Raw genomic sequence first — 26,064 nt, forward strand, 5'->3', positions numbered from 1 at the left:
ACTCAGACCTCACAGACTGTGAGCACAAAAACCAGCACCGGATCCCCTGCCGTGCACAGAGCCTATAACCACTGCACAGCAAAAGACCCGAACCGGAGTATCAGCTGCGCTCAGGTTACTCCACTAGCACTTGTCTCCCGGTTGCCATGACGACGTGGCAGCACAGGGCAGGAGACCCTAACAGTACCCCCCCTCTGACGAGGGGTCAAAGAACCCCTACCACCGGGTTTATCGGGGAACTGCGAGAAGAAAGAGCGTATCAGTCTGGGGGCATGAAGATCACAACTGCGCACCCACGACCGCTCCTCCGGGCCATACCCCTTCCAGTGCACCAAAAATGACAGCCGACCCCGAACCACCTTGGAGTCAAGAATCCTTTCAACAACAAACTCCCTCTGGCCACGTATCAGAAGAGGGGAAGGTCTTCCACTGGTAGAAGGATTACTAATCGCCCGTTTTAAAAGGGAACAATGAAATGTTTTATTGATACCCAAAGAACGGGGCAGATCTAACTGAAATGCCACCGGATTGATAACCCTGGTGATCTTATAAGGGCCGATGAACCGGGGCCCTAACTTATGAGATGGCTGTCTCAACTTCAAATTCTTGGTAGACAACCAGACGAAGTCTCCTAATTTGAAGCTGCAGGGTCTTTTCCGCTTATCAAAAACCCTTTTGGTCACTAATGACACAGACACAAGGGCTTTCTTCACTTTCCGCCAAATACCTCTAAGGACCGAAACCACAGAGGAACCACCAGGCGTGGAGTCCACGGGATCAAAAGAATTGGCCTTAGGATGATGCCCATACACACAAAGGAAGGTAGAGATCCCTGTAGCAGAGTGAGCCGCGTTGTTATAGGCAAACTCCGCCATGGACAGATGAGCAACCCAGTCAGTCTGACACTTGGAGACATAACACCTGAGGAACTGCTCCAAGGACTGGTTCACCCTTTCAGTCTGCCCATTAGACTGCGGATGGTAGCCTGACGACAAGCTGACAGAAATCTGGAGATCGGAACAAAATGCCCTCCAGAATTTGGCCACAAACTGGGATCCGCGGTCAGAGACCACATCAAGTGGCAACCCGTGGAGACGCACAACATGCAGCATAAATAATTCAGACAGGCGTCTGGCTGATGGCAGCCCAACCAGTGGAACGAAGTGCGCCATCTTCGAAAACCTGTCAACGACAACCCAGATGGCTGTCATCCCCGAGGATTTGGGCAAGTCCACCACAAAATCCATTGAAATGTGGGTCCATGGCTTAGATGGGATAGAGAGTGGATGTAATGGGCCAACAGGAACCCCTCTAGGAGTCTTATTTCGGGCACAGATGTCACATGCCCGAACCCACTGATCCACATCCTTAGCCACCGAGGGCCACCACACCGCCCTAGATAGCAACTCCCGAGTTCTGGCAATACCCGGGTGACCTGCCGACTTCTTGGCATGGAATTCCAGGAACACTCGCTGTCTTAACCTAGGAGGCACAAACAAAAGACCTACCGGAAGGTCTGGAGGAGCCTGCTCCTGTGCTCTAAGGACTAATGATAAGAGGTCCTGGGTAATGCCCACTTTAATACATGATGGGGAAACAATGGGCAACGGCTCCTCGGTGGTCTCCTGGATTGGAGCAAAACTCCGCGAGAGCGCATCAGCCTTGATGTTTTTTGACCCAGGGCGATATGTTATCAAAAAATTAAAGCGAGCAAAAAACAAAGCCCATCGTGCCTGCCTGGCATTGAGACGCTTCGCTGACTCTAAATATGCCAGATTCTTATGGTCAGTGAGAATTGAGACCACAAACTTAGCCCCCTCAAGCCAGTGTCTCCACTCCTCGAGTGCATCCTTAATAGCCAACAATTCCCGGTTACCCACGTCATAATTCATCTCGGCAGGCGAAAATTTACGGGAAAAGTAAGCACAGGGATGAAGGCGATTATCAGACACTCCCATCTGAGAAAGCACTGCCCCAATACCCATCTCAGAGGCATCCACCTCCACCACAAAAGGACGCTCTGGATCTGGGTGTCGCAGCACCTTGGCCGAAACAAATGCCCTTTTGAGACGGGCAAAAGCCGCTTTAGCCTCACAAGACCAGTGAGCAACATCCGCCCCTTTCTTAGTGAGTGCCACCAAGGGCGCCACTATAGACGAAAATCCAGCGATAAATCGTCTATAAAAATTCGCAAAGCCCAGGAAACGCTGAAGCGCCTTCAAACTAGTGGGCTGCACCCAATCCAGGACTGCCTGTACCTTGGAACCCTCCATTTGGAAACCTTCTGGGGAGATAATATATCCTAGAAATGCGATTTGCTGAACTTCAAATTCGCACTTCTCCAGCTCTGCCCCAAGCCGGTGGTCTCTGAGTTTCTGGAGGACTAAGCGTACATGCTTCCGATGTTCCTCCAGGGAATGGGAGAAGATTAGGATGTCATCTAAGTATACAACTAAGAATCTATCCAAATATTCCCTGAGCACATCATTCATGAAATCCTGGAAGACTGCCGGGGCATTACAGAGCCCAAAAGGCATCACCAAATATTCATAATGCCCTGAGTGGGTATTAAAGGCAGTCTTCCATTCATCCCCCTCTCTTATTCGGATTAGATTGTACGCACCGCGTAGGTCAATCTTAGAAAAAATGGTGGCAGTACGAAGCTGGTCAAACAAGACCGAAATGAGAGGCAGTGGGTATGAGTTTTTAATCGTGATACGGTTCAATTCCCTGAAGTCGATGCAGGGTCGCAACGAACCGTCCTTTTTACCCACGAAGAAGAACCCCGACCCAACTGGAGACTGTGAAGGTCTGATAAATCCCTTAGCCAAGTTCTCCTGAATGTACTCTGCCATAGCCTGAGTCTCAGGACGTGACAGGGAGTACAACCTGCTCTTGGGAAGCTTAGCATTTGGCAACAAATCAATGGCACAGTCATAGGGGCGATGGGGAGGTAGTACCTCTGCAACTTTTTTGGAGAACACGTCCGCAAAATCTGCATAACACCCTGGCAATCCTGGCAAACTTAGCTGCGAGAGCCTGACTGGAAGGCTCAAGCAACTCCTGAAACAATCAGTACCCCAACTAAGAATCTCCCCAGAGACCCAGTCAAATTGAGGATTGTGGGCCCTTAACCAGGGTAACCCCAACACCAATGGGGCAAAAGTACAGACAGTCACATAAAAGGACAATTTTTCAGAGTGTGTGGCTCCAATAAACAAAGAAATCTGGCTAGTGCAAGAGGTAATTTTACCTTGGGATAATAGTTCCCCGTTTAACCCACAAATCTCAATTTCCGATGCCAAGGGTACTAAGGGAACAGAGTGTTTCAGGGCGAATTGGCGGTCCATAAAAACCCCGTCGGCCCCACTGTCCACAAAGGCCTCAGTCTTGACAGTTTGACCGAGGATCTTCAAGGTCACCGGAATGATAAAAGTCTTCTTGGGAAATTCTGACTTCTGGCCTGACAGGATATTTCCCATCACCCTCAGGCCCTGAAGTTTTCCAGCTTTTCTGGGCATGATACTACCACATGACCTTTATTCCCACAGTACAAACACAACCCCTGCTGTCTCCTCCGCGTCTTCTCACGCGAGGAGAGGCGGGTAGCCCCAATCTGCATAGGCTCCTCAGAAAATTCCTCAGAGTCTGAGGTTCCCTTGGGAAGGAAGGAAATCTCAGTCTCCCTTTCAAGCCTACGCTCTCTCAGCCGTCTATCCACCCGGATGGATAACTGCATGAGCTGATCCAAGCTATCAGGCAAGGGATATTGTACCAGTTGGTCCTTTATCTGGTTAGAAAGACCTCTTCGGTACTGGTGTCTCAGGGCTGGGTCATTCCACTGGGTATCATGGGCCAACCTCCGAAACTCCGTACAGTAAACCTCAACTGGCCTGCGCCCTTGCTTAAGGATCGAAATCTGAGCCTCGGCTGAGGCCGTCTTGTCAGGGTCATCATACAACATGCCCAGTGCCGTAAAAAAAGCATCAACACTTTTAAGCGACGGACAGTCAGGCTGCAACCCATATGCCCAGACCTGTGGGTCTCCTTGTAGCAAGGAAATCACTATGCCCACCCGCTGAATCTCCGACCCAGAAGACTGAGGCCTAAGCCGGAAGTATAGCTTGCAGCTCTCCTTGAAACAAAAGAACTGCGAGCGATCTCCAGAAAAACGATCCGGGAGATTTACTTTCGGCTCCTTAACCCCTGCAGGTGCTGCTGCTGCGGGAGCTCCGCCAGCAGCCTGGGAGGTGTGCATTTTAATGGACAAATCATTAAATTGTCGAGTCAGGACCTGCACCTGATCGACCACCTGTTGCAACGTATTTTGAGGGGTATGCTCCATATTCCCACAAAATTTCAACAGGAGTATTTGGCTGCTGAATATGTTATGCACACCAGTGCCAGCAGGAAAGTACTGGTGTCAGAACTGTTATGCACTCCAGTGTCTGCAGGAATGTACTGGTGTTTGAACTGTTATGCAAAACAGATGGACTCACAGACAAACTGGGGGATATGACATAACGTACACAGAAGGTGATAGGGTAACAAAATACACACAAAGTGAACAGAGAAGCCCAGAGGCTAAGGAACTGGGTATCTCCCTTGTATTAGAACTGCTAAGATGGAAAAAGCAAGATGTTGTGTTTTAATACGTAGAGTACCCGAAATGCTGTTGCTAAGGGCAACAGCAAAACCCTAAAGGGTTACCAACGGGTGTGGCAGTAAACTCCTTGGTCAGAGATGGAATGATAGACACAAGGAGAATCTCCACAATCCAAATTCTCACTTGCAGTGCACAGGTTTTAGCTTACTGCCACTAAACTGACCCCTGACACCTAGCACAGTGAGACAGGATTAGACAGGCAAGTCTTAGAATACAGCCGCAAACTTGCTAAGTTCACAGAGTAGTAACAGAACCCCAGCAAGCTAAACGACTGACTCCAGTCTTACTGCTAGGTCTGGATTGGCAGAGTGTAATACCAAATTCCCAGGCCTATTTGCAGTAAGCAACAAACAAATACAAAGCTACACAGTACTGGCTAACGTTCATGAACTGACTAACCAACAAAGATTCAGCAGCATCTGCTTACCCTGAAAAGAGGCCTTATAAAGCAGGTGCTGTCCACGCCCCACTCAGACCTCACAGACTGTGAGCACAAAAACCAGCACCGGATCCCCTGCCGTGCACAGAGCCTATAACCACTGCACAGCAAAAGACCCGAACCGGAGTATCAGCTGCGCTCAGGTTACTCCACTAGCACTTGTCTCCCGGTTGCCATGACGACGTGGCAGCACAGGGCAGGAGACCCTAACACTTATCTGGACGATCTCCTGATAAAAGCGAGATCCAGGGAACAGTTGGTGCAGAACATCGCACTCTCCCTGTCAATAATCCAACAACACGGTTGGATCATGAATTTTCCAAAGTCGCAGTTGGAACCGACGACAAGATTGTCCTTTTTAGGGATGATTCTGGACACAGAAGTACGGAGAGTATTTCTTCCAGTGGAAAAGTCTCTGGAAATCCAGAAAATAGTCAAACAAATATTGAAACCAACAAGCGTGTCGATCCATCAATGCATTCGGTTGTTGGGGAAAATGGTAGCGGCCTACGAGGCCATACAGTTTGGCCGATTTCATGCCAGAGTATTCCAGTGGGACCTGTTGGACAAGTTGTCCGGATGCCACCTACACATACACCGGAAAATAATCCTGTTCCCCAAAGCCAGGATTTTGCTCCTGTGGTGACTACACAGTTCTCACCTACTAGAGGGACGCAGGTTTGGGATCCACGACTGGGTCCTAATAACCACGGATGCAAGTCTCCGAGGCTGGAGAGCTGTCACACAGGGGGAAAGCTTCCAAGGAAAATAGTCAAGTCAGGAAGCCTGCCTTCACATTAACGTTCTGGAATTGAGAGTCATTTACAACGGCCTTCTACAAGCGGTACATCTTCTTCAAGATCCCATGCAGATCTAGTCGGACAATGTAACAGCAGTCGCGTACATAAACAGGCAAGGGGGAACGAAAAGCAGAGCGACAATGGCAGAGGTGACAAGGATTCTCCTCTGGGCAGAAAGACATGTTAGAGCTCTGTCAGCAATTTTCCTCAAGTAGACATGATGGCATCTCGTCTAAACAAGAAGCTTCAGAGATATTGTTCCAGGTCGAGAGACCCTCAAGCAATAGCAGTGGATACACTGGTGACCCAGTGGGTGTTTTGGTCGGTATATGTTTTCCCTCCACTTCCACTGATTCCAAAAGTTCTCAAAATAATAATAAGAACAAGAGTTTGAGCAATCTTCATTGCCCCAGACTGGCCAAGGAGGGCTTGGTATCCAGATCTTCAGGAGTTGCTCATAGAAGATCCTCGGCCTCTTCCTCCTCGAGAGCAGCAGGGGCCGTGTGTGTATCAAGACTTGCCGCGGCTACGTTTGACGGCCTGGCTGTTGAGCGTCGGATCTTAGCCCGAAAGGGTATTCCCAAGGAAATCATCCCCTCTCTTATTTAGGCCAGGAAAGGAGTAACGTCTAAACATTACTACCGTATTTGGAGAAAATATGTGTCTTGGTGTGAATCCAAGAAGGCTCCTATGGAAGAGTTTGAGTTGGGACGTGTTCTCCATTTTCTGCAGGCTGGTGTGGATGCGGGCCTTAGATTGGGGTCAATCAAGGTCAAGATTTCAGCCTTATAAGTTTTCTTTCAAAAACAATTGGCCTCCTTTTCAGAAGTTCAGACGTTCGTGAAAGGGGTTCTGCACATCCAGCCTCCATTTGTGCCTCCAGTGGCACCATGGGACCTTAATGTGGTGTTGCAGTTCCTTCAATCGGGTTGGTTTGAGCCTCTACAAGAAATAGAGTTGGAAGTTTCTCACTTGGAAAGTGGTGATGCTTTTGGCGTTGGCATCCGCAATGCGGGTATCTGAATTGGGGGCCTTGTCTCACAAGAGCCCTTACCTGATCTTCCATGAAGATAGGGCAGAGTTGAGAACTCGTCAACATTTTCTTCCAAAGGTGGCTTCCTCTTTCCACATAAACCAACCTATTGTGGTGTCAGTTGCTACTGACACGTTCACTGAGTCAAAGTCTCTAGATGTGGTTAGAGCTTTTAAGATTTATGTCGCTAGAACAGCTCGAATACGGAAAACAGAGGTTTTGTTTGTCCTGTATGCTCCCAACAAGATTGGCTGTCCTGCTTCCAAGCAGACTATTGCGCGCTGGATCAGAGGTACGATTCAGCAAGCTCATTCTACGGCTGGATTGCCGTTACCGATGTCGGGGAATGCCCATTCTACTAGGAAGGTGGGCTCTTCCTGGGCGGCTGGCCAGGGGGGGAGGGGATCTCGGCATTACAACTATGCCGAGCAGCTACTTGGTCAGGGTCAAAAACATTTGCAAAATTCTACAAGTTTGACACCTTGGCTGAATAGGACCTCAAGTTCGGTCAATCGGTGCTGCAGGGTCATCTGCACTCTCCCGCCCGTACTGTAGCTTTTGTATAAACCCAATGGTCATGAAGTGAACCCCAGCATCCTCTAGGACGTATGAAAAAATAGGATTTTGATAACCTACCGGTAAATCCTTTTCTCCTAGTCCGTAGAGGATGCTGGGCGCCCATCCCAGTGCGTACTTTACCTGCAGTTTAGTTATTACAGTTACGCAAGTTGTGTTATCTTGGTTCAGCATGTTGCAGCAGTTAGTTCATGCCTGTTGGCGTGTGTTATGTTGAATGCCATGTGTGCGGCATGGTTGAGGGTGTGAGTTGGTAGATATCTCACCACTAGTTAAGTAATTCCTCTCCTCGAAATGTCAGTCTCCCTGGGCACCGTTCCTACAACTGAGGTCTTGAGGAGGGGCATAGAGGCAGGAGCCAGTTCACACCCAATGAAAAGTCTTTAGAGTGGCCATGTCTCCTGCGGATCCCTTCTATACCCCATGGTCATGAAGTGGGCCCCAGCATCCTCTACGGACTAGGAGAAAAGAATTTACCGGTAGGTTATCAAAATCCTGTTTTTTGCTCCCCAAAAAATATTCAGCATATTATTGTTTAATAAGAATTGTATATTGCCTTCTAAAATATAAAAGTAGAAGAGGATGGATGTATTGTGTATATTTTCTGGATTAAGGTTTTACTTGTCTCCAAGCCACTGAATATGTATTATTGCATTGTCTACCCTGCAGATTTATGCTAAAAGTATCATAGTGTTTCTGGCAGCTCATGTGTGACGTGAATAGAAGCCATATTTCTCACAGCAGATAATATAAAAGTTTTTTTTCTCCCTGATAGTGCTGATAGGGCTATATTTCTTCAGTGTCATGGCAGTTTGAGATTCTGATGGCAACATATTGTTTGTGGGTCAGTGATTTTGTCTAGAACAGTATCTTGGAACAGAATAGCAGAGGTTAATTAAGTATGTCTATCAACACAGACAGATATAGATGTTTCTTCTCACAGCCACGCCAGCATTTGCAGTGATTTAAGCCAGTGTCTTGTCTGTCTCCCCCCCTTTTTTTAATACCACAGGACGTGCTTCAGGTTTAGAACAGACTACAGGAGTTTCCATTAAGGTGCTTTATAGAGGTATTTTCGCCAGACAGTAGAAAACTCTGCTGTAGTTCATCTATGAGCCTATTGTGAATCATGATTGCATATTTTCTCACACAAGAGGTGTATTACATATTTGTATGTGTTTGTGTGATTGTGTTACTATTATTCAGTAAGTCGGAAAGAAGAACGGGAGTATGAGGGATATGTCAATGAAGGTCATGCCCACCTGGGACCCTCTTTACATACGATATAAAGGTAGAAATTGGTTGCATGTTTATCTTAGTTCAGTGTGATCAAAGTGTGTTTCTCACAGTTTTCTAGTGTATGCCAAGATGTTCAATCCCCTTACAGTTTTTTTTATGTTCCCCTATTTACTAAGCCTTGGAGAGAGATAAAGTACCAGCCAGTCAGCTCCTAACTGCCATGTTACAGGCTGTGTTTGAAAGAGGACAGGAGCTGGTTGGTTGGTACTTTTTCTCTCTCCACTTCATCTCTTTCCAAGGCTAAGTACATAGACCCCTAAGTCCTGGTGCTGCCTGTTGTTTGTGACATAAGACTCCCAAGATATGCACATATATATTTATTATTTTTTAACAGATTCTTATATAGCCTAGTATATTGCATTATGCTTTACAATTGGAAAGTACAGTAATAGAACAAAACTGGTTAATAATAACAACAGATAGACATGGGGTATATTCAATTGCAGTCGAAAACTGCCGTCTGTCGGAATGAGATGGACCCAGAGGAGGCGATGGGGAGCGAGCCGCGATGGGACAGCCGGCGGCATCCAGAGGAGATCAGCGCTACAGTAGCGCTGCAGCTGGATGTCACTCACCCGCCCGACCTCACGGCAGCTTCCACCCGGCTCCAGCACGCTGCTCTACTCTGGATGCCGCCGGCTGTCCCCCCGCGGCTCGCCCCCCCTCGCCTCTTCTGGGTCCCATCTAAATTCGACTTGAAAAAGTCGAATTTTAGATGGGATTGAATAGGGGTTGTCGGATCCATTCCGACAAATACATGTCGGAATGGATCCGACTTTAATTGAATATATCCCATTGAGGTATGAAGGACCTGTTATTGGGAAATAGCATTGATATACTAGGATAGATGCTGTCTATTGCATAATGGTCCAGCCAGAGTACAAAGGTTCTTGGTGGGCTGTATGATAGTCACACAGCAATTTTGGCTTGGGGCCAGGAAAATGTGAAGTGAATAAAGGCAAAATATATGAGGTTATATGTGGACTTTATAAAGGGGAGATAACTGTGTAGGTTATCTGGGCGGTTCCGGTATTTGATAAGCTGGCCTGAAGAGGTGAGTTTTCAGTAAATGCTTGAAGGTTTGGAGGCTAGAGGAGAGTCTTAATTGTGCGCGCGAGGGCACTCCACAGTGTGTGCAACCTGAAGAAAGTCCTGCAATAATGAATGAGAGTAAGTAGTGTATGATCATTAGACTAATTTACTCTCATTCTACACCTGTTGCAAGTTCAAGTCCCAGGATGTGATAAAGGCAGATAATATTACTTGGTTGTTGTGCATTTGTTTCCCTTCTATATTAGGGTGCTCTTTTTCTGTTTATTGAGATTGTTGTTTTAATTGCTGTTACACTCTTATAGGTTAAAATAAATATGCTTAATTTTTATTCGGTCTCCATGTATTGGTACCCAATACATTCAGGCCAGGTCACCAGTCAGTGCAACTCGGAAGTAAGGTCTTGTTAAAGGGCCTCTTTATTTCAGAACATCTGATACATTTTGATAACCAAAATGATTCTATAATTTCTCTAACGTCCTAGTGGATGCTGGGGACTCCGTAAGGACCATGGGGATAGACGGGCTCCGCAGGAGACATGGGCACTTTAAGAAAGAATTTAGGTTCTGGTGTGCACTGGCTCCTCCCTGTATGCCCCTCCTCCAGACCTGCTGGCAACAGACTCCCTGCATCGAGGGACTGAGGGGAGAGAAGCAGCCCTACTCTCTGAAGCTAGGTCCTGCTTCTTAGGCTACAGGACACCATTAGCTCCAGAGGGATCGGTATGCAGGATCTCACCCTCGCCGTCCGGTCCCGGAGCCGCGCCGCCGTCCCCCTCGCAGAGCCGGAAGACAGAAGCCGGGTGAGTATGAAAAGCAAAGAAGACTTCACAGGCGGCAGAAGACTCCGTGTTCTTCACTGAGGTAACGCACAGCACTGCAGCTGTGCGCCATTTCTCCACACACCTACACATACTCCGGTCACTGTAAGGGCGCGGGGGGGGGGGGGGGGGGGGCGCCCTGGGCAGCATTTGGGACCTCTTTTGGCAAAGTTAAGCATATATACAGCTGGGCACTGTATATATGTGTGAGCTCCCGCCAAAAAATTGCATATTTCAGCAGGACAGAAGCCCGCCGCCGAGGGGGCGGGGCTTCTTCCTCAGCACTCACCAGCGCCATTTTTTCTCCATAGCTCTGCTGAGAGGAAGCTCCCCAGGCTCTCCCCTGCAGATACACGGTAGAAGAGGGTAAAAAGAGAGGGGGGGGGGCACATAATTAGGCGCAAAAAGCAATATAAACAGCAGCTACTGGATTAACATTAAGTTACTGTGTTATTCCTTGGTTTATAGCGCTGGGGTGTTTGCTGGCATACTCTCTCTCTGTCTCTCCAAAGGGCCTTGTGGGGGAACTGTCTTCAGAGAGGGCATTCCCTGTGTGTGTGGTGTGTCTGTACGCTTGTGTCGACATGTCTGATGAGGAAGGCTATGTGGAAGCAGAGCGGGAGCAAATGAATGTGGTGTCTCCGCCGACGGCGCCGACACCTGATTGGATGGATATGTGGAAGGTTTTAAATGATAATGTTAATTCCTTGCATAAAAAGTTAGAAAAAGCTGAAGCCTCGGGACAGTCAGGGTCCCAACCCGTGCCTGATCCTATGTCGCAGAGGCCGTCAGGGTCTCAGAAGCGCCCACTATCCCAAACTGTTGACACAGATACCGACATGGATTCTGACTCCAGTGTCGATTACGATGATGCAAAGTTACAGCCAAAATTGGCTAAATCTATCCGTTATATGATTATAGCAATTAAGGATGTGTTGCACATCACAGAGGAAACCCCAGTCCCTGACAAGAGGGTGCATATGTATGGGGAAAAGAAGCCGGAGGTAACCATTCCCCCCTCACACGAGCTAAATGAGTTATGTGAAAAGGCTTGGGAATCTCCAGATAAAAAACTGCAGATTTCCAAAAGGATTCTTATGGCGTATCCTTTCCCGCCAACGGACAGGTTACCCTGCCGTCACAGGATACGGCTACCCTCAAAGATGCTGCGGATCGCAAACAGGAGGTTACCCTGAAATCCATTTATACACATTCAGGTACCTTACTGAGGCCGGCAATCGCGTCGGCCTGGGTGTGTAGTGCTGTAGCAGCATGGACGGATACCTTATCTGAGGAAATTGATACCTTAGACAAGGATACTGTATTGTTGACCCTGGGGCATATTAAAGACGCTGTCCTATATATGAGAGATGCTCAAAGAGACATTAGTCTACTGGGTTCTAGAATAAATGCTATGTCGATTTCTGCCAGAAGGGTCCTGTGGACTCGGCAATGGACAGGTGATGCCGACTCAAAAAGGCATATGGAGGTTTCTCTAACGTCCTAGTGGATGCTGGGGACTCCGAAAGGACCATGGGGAATAGCGGCTCCGCAGGAGACTGGGCACAAAAGTAAAAAGCTTTAGGACTACCTGGTGTGCACTGGCTCCTCCCCCTATGACCCTCCTCCAAGCCTCAGTTAGATTTTTTGTGCCCGAACGAGACGGGTGCAGGCTAAGGGGCTCTCCTGAGCTGCTTAGTGTAAAAGTTTAAAGTAGGTTTTTTTATTTTCAGTGAGACCTGCTGGCAACAGGCTCACTGCACCGAGGGACTAAGGGGAGAAGAAGCGAACTCACCTGCGTGCAGAGTGGATTGGGCTTCTTAGGCTACTGGACATTAGCTCCAGAGGGACGATCACAGGCCCAGCCATGGATGGGTCCCGGAGCCGCGCCGCCGGCCCCCTTACAGAGCCAGAAGAGTGAAGAGGTCCGGAAAATCGGCGGCAGAAGACGTCCTGGTCTTCAATAAGGTAGCGCACAGCACCGCAGCTGTGCGCCATTGCTCTCAGCACGCTTCACACTCCGGTCACTGAGGGTGCAGGGCACTGGGGGGGGGGGGCGCCCTGAGACGCAATAAAAAACCTTTTTTTGGCAAAAAATACATCACATATAGCTCCTGGGCTATATGGATGCATTTAACCCCTGCCAATTTTTCCATTAAAAAGCGGGAGAAAGGCCGCCGAGAAGGGGGCGGAGCCTATCTCCTCAGCACACTGGCGCCATTTTTTCCTCACAGCTCCGTTGGAGGAAGGCTCCCTGACTCTCCCCTGCAGTCCTGCACTACAGAAACAGGGTAAAACAAGAGAGGGGGGGCACTAAATTGGCATATTAATATATACAGCAGCTATATTAGGGAAAAACACTTATATAAGGTTATCCCTGTATATATATATAGCGCTCTGGTGTGTGCTGGCAAACTCTCCCTCTGTCTCCCCAAAGGGCTAGTGGGGTCCTGTCCTCTATCAGAGCATTCCCTGTGTGTGTGCTGTGTGTCGGTACGCTGTGTCGACATGTATGAGGAGGAAAATGGTGTGGAGGCGGAGCAATTGCCTGTGTTAGTGATGTCACCCCCTAGGGAGTCGACACCTGACTGGATGGTCTTATGGAAAGAATTACGTGATAGTGTCGGCACTTTACAAAAGACTGTTGACGACATGAGACAGCCGGCAAATCAGTTAATACCTGTACAGGCGTCTCAAACACCGTCAGGGGCTATAAAACGCCCGTTACCTCAGGTCGATACAGACACTGACACGGATACTGACTCCAGTGTCGACGGTGAGGAAACAAACGTATTTTCCAGTAGGGCCACACGTTACATGATCACGGCAATGAAGGAGGTTTTGAACATTTCTGATACTACAAGTACCACAAGAAAGGGTATTATGTGGGGTGTGAAAAAACTACCCGTAGTTTTTCCTGAATCAGATGAATTAAATGAGGTGTGTGATGAAGCGTGGGTTTCCCCCGATAAAAAACTGCTAATTTCTAAAAAATTATTGGCATTATACCCTTTCCCGCCAGAGGTTAGGGCGCGCTGGGAAACACCCCCTAGAGTGGATAAGGCGCTCACACGCTTATCAAAAAAAGTGGCGTTACCGTCTCCTGATACGGCCGCCCTCAAGGAACCAGCTGATAGGAAGCTGGAAAATATCCTAAAAAGTATATACACACATACTGGTATTATACTGCGACCAGCAATCGCCTCAGCCTGGATGTGCAGTGCTGGGGTGGCTTGGTCGGATTCCCTGACTGAAAATATTGATACCCTGGACAGGGACAATATATTATTGACTATAGAGCATTTAAAGGATGCATTTCTATATATGCGTGATGCACAGAGGGATATTTGCACTCTGGCATCAAGAGTAAGTGCGATGTCCATTTCTGCCAGAAGAGGGTTATGGACGCGACAGTGGTCAGGTGATGCGGATTCCAAACGGCATATGGAAGTATTGCCGTATAAAGGGGAGGAGTTATTTGGGGTCGGTCTATCGGACCTGGTGGCCACGGCAACGGCTGGGAAATCCACCTTTTTACCCCAAGTCACCTCACAGCAGAAAAAGATACCGTCTTTTCAGGCTCAGTCCTTTCGTCCCCATAAGGGCAAGCGGGCAAAAGGCCACTCATATCTGCCCCGGGGCAGAGGAAGGGGAAAAAGACTGCAGCAGACAGCCTCTTCCCACGAACAGAAGCCCTCCCCCGCTTCTGCCAAGCCATCAGCATGACGCTGGGGCCTTACAAGCGGACTCAGGCACGGTGGGGGCCCGTCTCAAGAATATCTGCGCGCAGTGGGCTCACTCGCAAGTGGACCCCTGGATCCTGCAGGTAGTATCTCAGGGGTACAAATTGGAATTCGAGACGTCTCCCCCTCGCCGGTTCCTGAAGTCTGCTTTACCAACGTCTCCCCCCAACAGGGAGGCGGTATTGGAAGCCATTCACAAGCTGTATTCCCAGCAAGTGATAATCAAGGTACCCCTCCTACAACAGGGAAAGGGGTATTATTCCTCGCTGTTTGTGGTACCGAAGCCGGACGGCTCGGTGAGACCCATTTTAAATCTGAAATCCTTGAACACTTACATAAAAAGGTTCAAGTTCAAGATGGAGTCACTCAGAGCAGTGATAGCGAACCTGGAAGAAGGGGACTATATGGTGTCTCTGGACATCAAGGATGCTTACCTCCATGTCCCAATTTGCCCTTCTCACCAAGGGTACCTCAGGTTTGTGGTACAGAACTGTCACTATCAGTTTCAGACGCTGCCGTTTGGATTGTCCACGGCACCCCGGGTCTTTACCAAGGTAATGGCTGAAATGATGATTCTTCTTCGAAGAAAAGGCGTCTTAATTATCCCTTACTTGGACGATCTCCTGATAAGGGCAAGGTCCAGAGAACAGTTAGAGGTCGGAGTAGCACTATCTCAAGTAGTACTACGACAGCACGGATGGATTCTAAATATTCCAAAATCGCAGCTGATTCCGACGACACGTCTGCTGTTCCTAGGAATGATTCTGGACACAGTACAGAAAAAGGTGTTTCTCCCGGAAGAGAAAGCCAGGGAGTTATCCGACCTAGTCAGGAACCTCCTAAGACCAGGCCAAGTGTCAGTACATCAATGCACAAGGGTCCTGGGAAAGATGGTGGCTTCTTACGAAGCGATTCCATTCGGCAGATTCCACGCAAGAACTTTTCAGTGGGATCTGCTGGACAAATGGTCCGGATCGCATATTCAAATGCATCAGCGGATAACCCTGTCTCCAAGGACAAGGGTGTCTCTCCTGTGGTGGTTACAGAGTGCTCATCTCCTAGAGGGCCGCAGATTCGGCATTCAGGATTGGGTCCTGGTGACCACGGATGCCAGCCTGAGGGGCTGGGGAGCAGTCACACAGGGAAGAAATTTCCAGGGCTTGTGGTCAAGCCTGGAAACGTCACTTCACATAAATATCCTGGAACTCAGGGCCATTTACAATGCCCTAAGTCAGGCAAGACCTCTGCTTCAGGGTCAGCCGGTGTTGATCCAGTCGGACAACATCACGGCAGTCGCCCACGTAAACAGACAGGGCGGCACGAGAAGCAGGAGGGCAATGACGGAAGTGGCAAGGATTCTTCGCTGGGCGGAAAATCATGTGATAGCACTGTCAGCAGTGTTCATTCCGGGAGTGCACAACTGGGAAGCAGACTTCCTCAGCAGACACGATCTTCACCCGGGGGAGTGGGGACTTCACCCAGAAGTCTTCCACATGATTGTGAACCGTTGGGAAAAACCAAAGGTGGACATGATGGCGTCCCGCCTCAACAAAAAACTGGACAGATATTGCGCCAGGTCAAGGGACCCTCAGGCAATAGCTGTGGACGCTCTGGTAACACCGTGGGTGTACCAGTCAGTGTATGTGTTCCCTCCTCTTCCTCTCATACCAAAAGTACTGAGAATCATAAGAAGGAGAGGAGTAAAGACTATACTCGTGGCTCCGGATTGGCCAAGAAGGACTTGGTACCCGGAAATTCAAGAGATGCTCACGGAAGACCCGTGGCCTCTACCTCTAAGAAAGGACCTGCTCCAGCAGGGACCATGTCTGTTCCAAGACTTACCGCGGCTGCGTTTGACGGCATGGCGGTTGAACGCCGGATCCTGAAGGAAAAAGGCATTCCGGATGAAGTCATCCCTACCCTGATCAAAGCTAGGAAGGGTGTGACCGTACAACATTATCACCGTATTTGGCGAAAATATGTTGCGTGGTGCGAGGCCAGGAAGGCCCCTACAGAGGAATTTCAACTGGGTCGATTCCTGCATTTCCTGCAAACAGGACTGTCTATGTGCCTCAAATTAGGGTCCATTAAGGTTCAAATTTCGACCCTGTCAATATTCTTCCAAAAAGAACTAGCTTCTGTTCCTGAAGTTCAGACGTTTGTCAAGGGAGTACTGCATATACAGCCTCCTTTTGTGCCTCCAGTGGCACCTTGGGATCTCAATGTAGTTTTGGGATTCCTAAAATCACATTGGTTTGAACCACTCACCACTGTGGACTTAAAATATCTCACATGGAAAGTGGTAATGCTGTTAGCCCTGGCATCAGCCAGGCGTGTTTCAGAATTGGCGGCTTTATCCTATAAAAGCCCTTACCTAATTTTTCATACGGATAGGGCAGAATTGAGGACTCGTCCTCAATTTCTCCCTAAGGTGGTTTCAGCATTTCACTTAAACCAGCCTATTGTGGTGCCTGCGGCTACTAGGGACTTGGAGGATTCCAAGTTGCTGGACGTAGTCAGGGCCCTGAAAATATATGTTTCCAGGACGGCTGGAGTCAGAAAATCTGACTCGCTGTTTATCCTGTATGCACCCAACAAGCTGGGTGCTCCTGCTTCTAAGCAGACGATTGCTCGTTGGATTTGTAGTACAATTCAGCTTGCACATTCTGTGGCAGGCCTGCCACAGCCAAAATCTGTAAAAGCCCATTCCACACGGAAAGTGGGCTCATCTTGGGCGGCTGCCCGAGGGGTCTCGGCTTTACAACTTTGCCGAGCTGCTACTTGGTCAGGGGCAAACACGTTTGCTAAATTCTACAAATTTGATACCCTGGCTGAGGAGGACCTGGAGTTCTCTCATTCGGTGCTGCAGAGTCATCCGCACTCTCCCGCCCGTTTGGGAGCTTTGGTATAATCCCCATGGTCCTTTCGGAGTCCCCAGCATCCACTAGGACGTTAGAGAAAATAAGAATTTACTTACCGATAATTCTATTTCTCATAGTCCGTAGTGGATGCTGGGCGCCCATCCCAAGTGCGGATTGTCTGCATTACTTGTACATAGTTATTGTTACAAAAATCGGGTTATTGTTGTTGTGAGACATCTTTTCAGAGGCTCCTTCTGTTATCATGCTGTTAACTGGGTTCAGATCACAAGTTGTACGGTGTGATTGGTGTGGCTGGAAAGAGTCTTACCCGGGATTCAAAATCCTTCCTTATTGTGTACGCTCGTCCGGGCACAGTATCCTAACTGAGGCTTGGAGGAGGGTCATAGGGGGAGGAGCCAGTGCACACCAGGTAGTCCTAAAGCTTTTTACTTTTGTGCCCAGTCTCCTGCGGAGCCGCTATTCCCCATGGTCCTTTCGGAGTCCCCAGCATCCACTTCGGACTATGAGAAATAGAATTATCGGTAAGTAAATTCTTATTTTTAATTACCTACCGGTAAATCCTTTTCTCGTAGTCAGTAGGGGATACTGGGCGCCTGCCCGTTGCTTCGTTTTTCCTGCACAGTTACATGTTTAACTGCTGTTGTTTGGTTCAGCTGTTGCTGTTCCGGTTTTCAAGTTGGGTTAGCATGGCTTTCCTCTTGTTTTGGTTGTGCTGGTTCGAAATCTCACCACTTTCCTTATCTATTTCCTTCTCTCAAAGTATGTCCGTCTCCTCGGACAAAGTTTCCTAGACTGAATCTGGTAGGAGGGGCATAGAGGGAGGAGCCAGCACACCTAATCAAACTTCTATAGTGCCTATTGCTCTAAGTGGACCCGTCTATACCCCATGGTACTAAATGGATTCCCAATATCCCCTACGGACTACGAGAAAAGGATTTACCGGTAGGTAATTCAAATCCTATTTTTAATGCTTTATATTAGGCTTTGATATGATTTATTTTATAGATTTTAATAAAAGAAGTTTTTTATGCCTTATTATTCCTATTACATCTGAATATATGTAGATCGACTAAAAATATTAAAACATACAAAGTACACTCAGACATATCAATAGGACTGAAGGTTTTTAATTGAAATCAACATGAAGGAGATTAAACCACAGGATGTTTCTCTTGGTATTGCTTCTTTAATGTGTTAGAGTTGTTTACCCTTTAATATTGAGAATGTTAGTTGTGGTTTTCTCCTGTCCTATAGGATCGTTGCATTTGTGGAGTCTTAGCTGATGCTAGGCAGATTTAGTACCTCTCTGATCTAGATTAGCCTCCCACCCACCCTCTTATCTTTGTGTGTTTAAATTAATTCAGCTGGTTCAGCTGACTCAAATGAAGACCACAAGTAGCAAGAATGTGGAATAATACCAGGGCGATTCCCTTATAATAGGCTTTTTTTTTTAAGAAGTCACGTCGCCGCGCCTAGTCACAGCTGCAAAAGGTGGATATAATGAGAGAAAAAGGTTGATTACATTTAGTTAACTAAAATGATTCTATGATTTATTTTTTATCTTCAGTTGTTTTAACTATGCTTTAATTGCAGTGTGCATTGAGACATTGATCCACTAAATGTCAATAAAAATTGGAAAAATAGGGTGTTCTAAAATCTTTGACCAGTAGTGTATGTATGGGTACATATTACTACATTTTTCTACTTACACAGTTATGCATAGGATATTATGAATATGGAATGACCGAGCGCATAACAGTGCAAAAGCATTCACACCATATAATAAATGTTTACTGCAGCTCCGTCTAATACCACTTTCAGACATAAGACTCTGGAATTTTGCCGGGTCTAGCAAGCTGGGTTATTCCCAGGTCTCAGCCCAACCTTGGTTGTGAGCAGGGTTGGAAACCTGGGACTTCATTCCGAGTCATGTCCTTTCACACATACAGAAATCCCGATTTGATAGGACTGTACATGTAAAAACACAGGATTTTGCTGCATGTGCGAAAGAGGTATAAGTTGTACGTAACATTGGCATTGGATTTCTCATCCACGTAGATGAGTGCTGAGAACTAGAAGGAAGGACATTATGGCATGGCTAATGGGGATAACCAATTAACCGGGGTACATTACCGTGGGTAATGATATCGCCCGGGGCTATCCTATTAGCCGTGATAAGCTGGCACAAGCTGAGGCTTGTTGGGGTTTTGTTCCTGCATCGGATGCCGACTCCTGACAGCTCCCGGTGTAGACAGGTTAGCACCGACTGCCCGGTCACATGACCACTCTTCTGTGATGTGATGCCACCGGGGGCAGGGAAAGAGGAGGTATGCAGCACTGCTCCGGCTTCTCTGCGAAACCAAATCCCCTGAAACAGCCCTGTTTTCAAGCGAAAACAAGGCTGTTTCTCATGAAAAGGTTTCACTGAATCGGCGTGTTTTTTTGTGAGGAAATATTTTTTTTATGGGCGATCCTGATTGGATAATCTGTAAAAAAAAAAAAAAAAACATAGGTGAAACCAGGAAAAAGTGCGAAAAACTGTCATTTTGGCACCCGATGATTTATCTCCACTAATAGGATACTGCCCAAAGATTTGTAACAAAAGTAAACTCTCCTCTGACTTTACATTTTTCATTTATTTGTTCCAATTCTTGAAATTACAACACATATGGTATTGTTTTAAATCCTAGTCTTAGGGCCCCTTCCTATATTGTTTTAAATCCAACATGCAAAATTGCTGATAATCATTGCCTCTGAAAATCTGTTTTGTAAATAAGGTTTGTATCACTTTGTACTTATGTTATTTAGTGATTTGCTCTGTTATATTTGTATAGTTTTTTGGATCCCTTTGTGGCACCTTCTAAATATAAAAATTATAATGCCTGTGTAATTTGCTTCTAGGTTATTAGCAGCTGTCTGTACAAAAAGCTCGTCAGACTAATTATAGTTTTATCTTTGTGTAGATGAAAACCAGTGATAACCGTTTGCCAGGACATAACGCAAGCTCCCAATACAGGATGCACTCATACTACCCTTCATACCTTGGGCAGAGTGTGGCCACCTCTGCGTGTGTCCAACCCATCTTCACTTTTGAGGAGAACCCACCTTACCCAGAGACAAAGGCCAGTGGTAAGTCTTGGTCTGTTAAAGTTGTGTAGGACTGTGTACACAGTTTTATGTAATACATGTGTAATAGTGTCTTCACTGAATAAAGATGTTAAAGCTGTGGATTAACAATTACACAACTTGTAACTGGTTATATACAATATAATAATTTCCCTACTGTAAAGTATAAAGGCATTATGTATATGGTCCATGGCCATATAAGGTGCACCCTTCACACCAAACATGAAGTGACTTTTAATGAGCATAATAATTTACAGCATGGAAGGTGTTATTACATCTAACATACACATAATTTTGTATCAAACTGATTTATCTGAAATCTATGGTAACTTATATAAGATTCCCTCTATAGAGAAATGCTAATTTCAATTTCAAACTTTCCACATTTTCTCTTACGTCCTAGAGGATACTGGGGTTCCATTTAGTACCATGGGGTATAGACGAGCCATGGGCACTTTAAGAATTTGATAGTGTGGGCTGGCTCCTCCCTCTGTGCCCCCCCTACCAGACTCAGTTTAGAAAATGTGCCCGGAGGAGCCGGTCACGCTTATGGAATCTCCTGAAGAGTTTTCTGCATTTATTTTTGTTTGTTTGTTATTTTCAGGCAGGACTGGATGGCACCAGCCTGCCTGCTTCGTGGGACTTAGAGGGGAGAACGGCCCAACCTCTTGAAAGGTTAATGGTCCCGTTCCCCGCTGACAGGACACTGAGTTCCTGAGGGAACTATTCGCAAGCCCCACGGCGAGCGTACATTCGGGCAGCATGCCGCCACCCCTAACAGAGCCAGAAGAAAGAAAATTGGTGAGTACTAAGCCGGCGTCCCGACTAGCGGGTTGCCGGCCATTATGGAGGCATGAGGGTACAGAGACGCACGGCTTCTAACCGGGCGGAATGCGTCTCCAGTACATAGTACACACAGTGGCAAAAAACAAACAAAGTTCTTCTCTCCATTTTAAGCACCAGATTACCTCAGCCAGTATAAAAAAAGCGGGAAGACCGCGCGCCATTGAAGGGGCAGGGCCTTCACTATGAGGGGATCCAGCAGCTCACCAGCGCCATTTTCCCTCTGCAGTGGACACAGACGCTGACTGACAGAGACGCGCAGCTCCTCCGTTGTGACTCCAGATTTCCTCAGCGGTACCAGGGGGTCATCGCAGGGGGGGAGCGATGTCAGAGGTGTCAAGAATTCTCCTCTGGGCAGAAAAAAACGCTGTGCCGTTGTCAGGGGTCTTCATTCCGGGAGTAGACAACTGGGAAGTAGATTTCCTCAGCAGACACGACCTGCACCCGGGGAAGTGGGGCCTTCACCCGGAAGTGTTCAGGTGCTTGACACGTCAGTGGGGATATCCACAAATCGACATGATTGCCTCTCGTCTCAACAAGAAGCTCAATCGGTATTGTTCCAGGTCGAGAGACCCACAGGCAGTGGCGGTAGACGCTCTGACGAATCCATGGGTCTGTCAGATGGTGTATGTGTTTCCTACTCTTCCTCTGATCCCAAGAATTCTCAAAAGAATAAAAAGGGAAAAGGGTCAAGCAATACTCATTGCTCCGGACTGGCCAAGATGGGCCTGGTACACGGACCTTCTGGAGATGCTCCTGGAAGAGCTGTGGCCTCTACCTCTTCGCGAGGATCTTCTGCAACAGGGCCCTTTCGTCTATCAAGACTTACCGCGGCTACGTTTGACGGCATGGAAGTTGAACATCTGATTATAGCCAGGAGAGGGATCCCTAAAAAAGTTATCTGGACTATGATCCAAGCCAGGAAGGGGGTAACGTCTAAACATTACCACCGTATTTGGAAGAAATACATCTCTTGGTGTGAAAGCAGAACTTATTCTGTGGTGGAATTTCACCTGGGACTTTTTCTGCAGGCAGGTGTGGATGTGGGCCTATGTCTGGGATCCAAAAAGGTCCAGATTTCGGCCTTGTCCATTTTCTTTTAGAAAGAACTGGCTTCTCTCCCTGAGGTCCAGACATTTTTGAAAGGTGTTCTGTGCATCCAACCTCCCTTTGTGCCTCCCACGGCACCTTGAGATCTCAATTTGGTGCTGCAGTTCCTCCAATCGGACTGGTTTGAACCATTGCAGAAGGTGGACATAAAATATCTTACGTGGAAGACCATCACACTGTTGGCCTTGGCTTCAGCTAGACATGTGTCAGAGCTGGGGGCTTTGTCTCACAAGAGCTCCTATTTAATTTTCCAAGAAGACAGAGCTGAACTCAGAACTCGTCAGCAATTTCTTCCGAAAGTGGTGTCTCTGTTTCACATCAACCAACCTATTGTGGTTCCCATTATCACCGACACTTCCGCTACTTCAAAGTCTTTGGATGTTGTGAAGGCTTTGAAGATATACTGTACGTAAAAAGGACAGCTTGTCACAGGAAATCCGACTCGCTGTTCGTTCTATATGATCCCAATAAAATTGAGTGTCCTGCTTCAAAGTAGACAATTGCACGCTGGATCAGGCTCACTATCCAGCATGCTTATTCCACGGCAGGTATGCTGATCCCAAAATCTGTACAGGCCCACTCTACTAGGTCGGCGTGTTCTTCCTGGGCGGCTGCCCGGGGTGTCTTGGCTCTACAGCTCTGGCGAGCGGCTACTTGGTCTGGTTCGAACACGTTTGCTAAGTTCTACACATTCGATACTTTGGCCTCTGAGGACCTTCTGTTTGGTCAATCAGTTTTGCAGGAACCTCAGCACTCTACCACCCGGTTTGGGAGCTTTGGTACATCCCCATAGTACTAAATGGAACCCCAGTATCCTCTAGGATGTAAGAGAAAATAGTATTTTAATTACCTACCGGTAAATCCTTTTCTCGTAGTCAGTAGGGGATACTGGGCGCCTGCCCGTTGCTTCGTTTTTCCTGCACAGTTACATGTTTAACTGCTGTTGTTTTGTTCAGCTGTTGCTGTTCCGGTTTTCAAGTTGGGTTAGCATGGCTTTCCTCTGTTTTGTGTGTGCTGGTTCGGAACCACTATCTTTATCTATCTTTCTCTCAAAGTATGTCCGTCTCCTCGGGCACAGTTTCCTAGACTGAGTCTGGTAGGATGGGTATAGAGGGAGGAGCCATCCCACACTATCAAATTCTTACAGTGCCCATGGCTCCTAGTGGACCTGTCTATACCCCATGGTACTAAATGGAACCCCAGTATCCTCTACAGACTATGAGAAAAGGATTTACTGGTAGGTAATTAAAATCCTATTTCTCTATCGTCCTAGTGGATGCTGGGGTTCCTGAAAGGACCATGGGGAATAGCGGCTCCGCAGGAGACAGGGCACAAAAAGTAAAGCTTTAGGATCAGGTGGTGTGCACTGGCTCCTCCCCCTATGACCCTCCTCCAAGCCTCAGTTAGATTTTTGTGCCCGGCCGAGAAGGGTGCAATCTAGGTGGCTCTCCTAAAGAGCTGCTTAGAAAAGTTTAGCTTAGGTTTTTTTATTTTACAGTGAGTCCTGCTGGCAACAGGATCACTGCAACGAGGGACTTAGGGGAGAAGAAGTGAACTCACCTGCGTGCAGGATGGATTGGCTTCTTGGCTACTGGACATTAGCTCCAGAGGGACGATCACAGGTACAGCCTGGATGGTCACCGGAGCCTCGCCGCCGGCCCCCTTGCAGATGCTGAAACGAGAAGAGGTCCAGAATCGGCGGCAGAAGACTCCTCAGTCTTCTTAAGGTAGCGCACAGCACTGCAGCTGTGCGCCATTTTCCTCTCAGCACACTTCACACGGCAGTCACTGAGGGTGCAGGGCGCTGGGAGGGGGGCGCCCTGGGAGGCAAATGAAAACCTTTTTTGGCTAAAAATACCTCACATATAGCCTCCGGGGGCTATATGGAGATATTTAACCCCTGCCAGAATCCGTTAAGAGCGGGAGACGAGGCCGCCGAAAAAGGGGCGGGGCCTATCTCCTCAGCACACAGCGCCATTTTCCCTCACAGAAAGGCTGGAGGGAAGGCTCCCAGGCTCTCCCCTGCACTGCACTACAGAAACAGGGTTAAAACAGAGAGGGGGGGCACTAATTTGGCGTTAGAAATATATAAAAAAGATGCTATAAGGGAAAACACTTATATAAGGTTGTCCCTATATAATTATAGCGTTTTTGGTGTGTGCTGGCAAACTCTCCCTCTGTCTCTCCAAAGGGCTAGTGGGTCCTGTCCTCTATCAGAGCATTCCCTGTGTGTGTGCTGTGTGTCGGTAAGTGTGTGTCGACATGTATGAGGACGATGTTGGTGAGGAGGCGGAGCAATTGCCTGTAATGGTGATGTCACTCTCTAGGGAGTCGACACCGGAATGGATGGCTTATTTAGGGAATTACGTGATAATGTCAACACGCGCCAAGGTCGGTTGACGACATGAGACGGCCGACAAACAATTAGTACCGGTCCAGACGTCTCAAAAACACCGTCAGGGGTTTTAAAACGCCCGTTTACTTTAGTCGGTCGACACAGACACAGACACGGACACTGAATCCAGTGTCGACGGTGAATAAACAAACGTATTCCTTATTAGGGCCACACGTTAAGGGCAATGAAGGAGGTGTTACATATTTCTGATACTACAAGTACCACAAAAGAGGGTATTATGTGGGATGTGAAAAAACTACCGTAGTTTTTCCTGAATCAGATAAATTAAATGAAGTGTGTGATGATGCGTGGGTTCCCCCCGATAGAAAATATGGGCGGTATACCCTTTCCCGCCAGAAGTTAGGGCGCGTTGGGAAACACCCCTTAGGGTGGATAAGGCGCTCACACGCTTATCAGAACAAGTGGCGGTACCGTCTATAGATAGGGCCGTCCTCAAGGAGCCAGCTGACAGGAGGCTGGAAAAATATCATAAAAAGTATATACACACATACTGGTGTTATACTGCGACCAGCGATCGCCTCAGCCTGGATGTGCAGAGCTGGGGTGGCTTGGTCGGATTCCCTGACTAAAAATATTGATACCCTTGACAGGGACAGTATTTTATTGACTATAGAGCATTTAAAGGATGTATTTCTATATATGCGAGATGCACAGAGGGATATTTGCACTCTGGCATCAAGAGTAAGTGCGATGTCCATATCTGCCAGAAGATGTTTATGGACACGACAGTGGTCAGGTGATGCAGATTCCAAACGGCACAAAGGTGTATTGCCGTATAAAGGAAGAGGAGTTATTTGGGGTCGGTCCATCGGACCTGGTGGCCACGGCAACTGCTGGAAAATCCACCGTTTTTACCCTAAGTCACATCTCTGCAGAAAAAGACACCGTCTTTTCAGCTTCAGTCCTTTCGTCCCTATAAGAGTCATATCTGCCCAGGGATAGAGGAAAGGGAAGAAGACTGCAGCAGGCAGCCCATTCCCAGGAACAGAAGCGTTCCACCGCTTCTGACAAGCTCTCAGCATGACGCTGAGACCGTACAGGACCCCTGGATCCTACAAGTAGTATCCCAGGAGTACAGTTTGGAATGTCGAGACGTTTCCCCTGCGCAGGCTCCTGAAGTCTGCTTTACCAAGGTCTCCCTCTGACAAGGAGGCAGTATGGGAAAAAATTCACGAGCTGTATTCCCAGCAGGTGATAATTAAATTACCCCTCCTACAACAAGAAAAGGGGTATTATTCCACACTATATTGTGGTACTGAAG

The 26,064-nt window shown here is 47.6% G+C and overlaps 1 protein-coding gene across 1 annotated transcript in view; it reads left to right on the forward strand.

Moving 5' to 3' along the window:
* Positions 1-20,466, forward strand: part of DMRT1 (doublesex and mab-3 related transcription factor 1) — a 282,371-nt gene extending 261,905 nt beyond the window's left edge. Inside the window, exon 5 of the mRNA XM_063951260.1 lies at positions 20,272-20,466. Coding sequence (XP_063807330.1) covers positions 20,272-20,466 — 195 coding nt within the window. The remainder of the gene's footprint in view (positions 1-20,271) is intronic.
* Positions 20,467-26,064: the final 5,598 nt, after the last annotated feature.

This window comes from Pseudophryne corroboree, chromosome 1, assembly GCF_028390025.1.
Source record: "Pseudophryne corroboree isolate aPseCor3 chromosome 1, aPseCor3.hap2, whole genome shotgun sequence".
In the NCBI taxonomy this organism is placed as follows: Eukaryota; Metazoa; Chordata; class Amphibia; order Anura; family Myobatrachidae; genus Pseudophryne; species Pseudophryne corroboree.